At 39.9% G+C, this 3,004-nt stretch overlaps 1 protein-coding gene across 1 annotated transcript; it reads right to left on the reverse strand.

Annotated features, from left to right (window-relative positions):
• Nucleotides 1-787: 787 nt before the first annotated feature.
• LOC102843442 (60S ribosomal protein L18a-like) lies at nt 788-1,353 on the reverse strand. The gene has a single exon (XM_006894338.1). It carries the CDS (start codon nt 1,322-1,324, stop codon nt 794-796), a length of 531 nt encoding a protein of 176 aa, XP_006894400.1. The 5' UTR covers nt 1,325-1,353; the 3' UTR covers nt 788-793.
• Nucleotides 1,354-3,004: the final 1,651 nt, after the last annotated feature.

Below are 3,004 nucleotides of genomic sequence, written 5' to 3' on the forward strand. Positions count from 1 at the left end.
GGTCAAAACGTTTCTGAATAATTCATGACTCTTGGCACATACTGCCAAATTGCTTTCCAAAGGGATTCTATTCACTTACGGTGTCACCAACCACATAAAAATAACTCACCATGCATGTACTAGAATTCAGTTATAAATTTGATCTTGGCATAATTTCTCTGTCATGTAGAAAAAGACTAATTTATCTATAACATTCTTTCTTCCATATATGCATATTCATATCCCCTGGAAGCCATAATAATGTAATTTTTAAAAATATTTTTAAGTAGAATTGTTACTTAGTTTCTAAAGCCAGCCCCTTGACAGTTTCACAATTATAAAAACTGCTGACCTCTTAATTTTCAATACTGAGAAATAATTTTTATTTTAGGTCATCATAATTTTAAAGTTTAAACTGTGTCATAATGCTATAAAGTTTATAGAAAAGATGGGAGACATTTGCAGACCTGCACTTAATAATTTTTAAATATTTCTTCAACTGGGAAGAATGTGATTTTTTAAAAAAATGGTATGGCTGTAACTGAATTAACTGTTATCTTTTGTCAATTTTATTACTTAGATTAACACAGAAGTACAAAAGGATGACATAGCCCAAGTCTAGTGCATTCAAACAGATTCTCATTTCTAACAATCTCTACCTATGGGAGAGAGGAGGACTGTCCCTGAGAGTTTCTGGTTAATTTTTCAGGTAGCAGCCAAGTGCTTAACCAATGCGCCACCAGGTGTCCTTTTTTTTTTTTCAATCTCCAAGGCGTTTTATTGTGCAAACTGGGATGAGGCAGAGGGGCTGTGCCTAGAAGAAGGTGTTGGGCCGCTTGGTGGTGAACCGTGGCTTGTGCTGGCGACGCAGGACCCGGTGGGGCAGTGGGAACTTGATCTTGGAGTCATGGAACTGCTTGACTGCAGGTCGGCGGCACTTGTTGGCTGCGATCTCCTCCACCTTCATGATCTGGATAGAGTGGGCCCTGGCACGATGCCGAGCGCCCATGTCGCGGTAGCACTGGGTGACAGCTCCTGCGGTGGTCAGGTCACGGTATTCCCGGTACATGTTGTGGGTCCCACTGCGGGAGTTGTAGCGCAGCCAGATGCCAAAGTTCTTCACACGCAAGGGGGTCTTCTCAAACACCTGTCCACAGTATACAATTTCCCCAGAAGACTTCTTCATCTTCTTCAGCTGTGACACAAAGTACCAGAAGCGGGACTTGGCAACAACATGATTGGGGGCAAAGATGCGCATGCGGTAAAGTGGTGGAGTCCGACACTTGGGGGTGGGCAGGCAGCGCCCCACCACTTTGTACTCACGAAGTGTTCCCGAAGCCTTCATTGCGACCTCTCTGCGCTCGCCACGACCCGAAAAAGGCACCAGGTGTCCTTAACATTGATAATACAATGTGTTTCATAGAAATTCAATAACTCCTTTTGTTTCCAACAATCAACTATTCTCCATTCCTTTCTCTCTACCTATTTAATTTGTATGCTGAGCAAATATTTTAAGAAGCTGGACTATAAGAAGAATGTGCTAGTGGCAAGAAGCTGTACTGTAATCCCAGAGGTACGTGGTTCAAATCCACCAGATGCTCTGCTGGAGAAGGAAGGACAATCTCCTCCTGTACCAGTCAGATCTGATTTTATGGATCACACACACACACACACAATTTTAAAAACAAAAAAATAATTAAAAACAAACAAACAAATGAAGAATGTGGCTTCAATATTGGAGAAAGACCCTTCAACAACCTTCATTATGCAGATGACACAACCTTACTTGCAAATGGCAAAGATGACTTGAAGTACTTATTGAAGAAAATAAAAAAACTACAGCCTTCAATATGGATTACATCTCTACATCAAGAAAAACAAACATCCTCCCAACTGGGTGGACCAGTCTAGAGGGTCATTTTGAGTTCTTTCTGACTTGACAGCAATGACTACTAAGGACCTCTAGTGGTGCAATGGTTAACAGACTATTTCAAAGGATTTCAAAGCTCAGGAAGACAAAGTAAAAGATAATGAAATTGTGCGAAGAGGTGAAGTAAGAAGATAAAAGTGTACACAATTGCTCAGCATTTCTTAAGCTTAAGGAAATGAAGAACAAATCCAAAACTTGAGGAGAAATACTTAAGGATGCTATGGGCAGAATATTGAATGATCCAGGAAGCATTAAAAGAAGATGGAGGGAGTACTCAGAACACTCTACTAAAAAAGAACTGGCTAACACAGAGGAATTTAATGAAACACCATATGATCAGGAAGACAATGGTGATGAAGGAGGAAGTTCAAACTGCTTTGAAGGAATCAGCAAAAAACAAAGCCCCAGGCACTGATGAATACCAGTTGACATATTTCAATAAACAGTTGCTGTCTGGATGTGCTCACCAAGTTGTGCCAAGCAATCTGGAGGACAGCAACCTGGCCAACTGACTGGAAGAGATCCATATTTAGTCCCATTCCAAAAAAAAAAAGGTGATCCAATGGAGTGTAGAAATTATTAAACAGTATCACTAATATCACATCCAAGCAGAATCTGCTGAAGATTACCCAGAAATGAATGAGACAGCACATTGACAGGAAATTATCAGAAATATAAGCTAGGGTTTGAAAAGGCCATGACTATAGTGACATCATAACTAATGTCAGATGTATCTTGGCTGAAAGCAGAGAATACCAGAAATATATCCAAATGTGTTTCATTGATTATGCAAAGGCATTTGACTGTGTAGATCACAACAAATTGTGGTTAACATTGAGAAGAGTGGGAATTCCAGAACACTAGATTGTGCTCATGTGGAACCTATATTTGGACCAGAAGACAGTCATCATAACTGAACAAGTTAATACTCCATGGTTCAAAATTGGGAAAGAAGCGCCCATAACATCTTTAAATATTGCAACTCAAGGCTTGAATTTGTTCTTCAGTTCCTTCAGTTTAAGAAAGGGTGAGCAAGTTCATCCCTCTTGATTCTCTGACTCCAAATTTTTGCATATTTAATTACTTTGCATGTTT

Source organism: Elephantulus edwardii, unplaced genomic scaffold (assembly GCF_000299155.1).
Source record: "Elephantulus edwardii isolate Elephantulus edwardi_28Jun2011 unplaced genomic scaffold, EleEdw1.0 scaffold00140, whole genome shotgun sequence".
Taxonomy (NCBI): domain Eukaryota; kingdom Metazoa; phylum Chordata; class Mammalia; order Macroscelidea; family Macroscelididae; genus Elephantulus; species Elephantulus edwardii.

What these genes read in the sequence shown, in the direction of transcription:
- LOC102843442 (XM_006894338.1), bottom strand. Translation starts at nt 1,324, where the DNA reads ATGAAGGCTTCGGGAACACTTCGTGAGTACAAAGTGGTGGGGCGCTGC.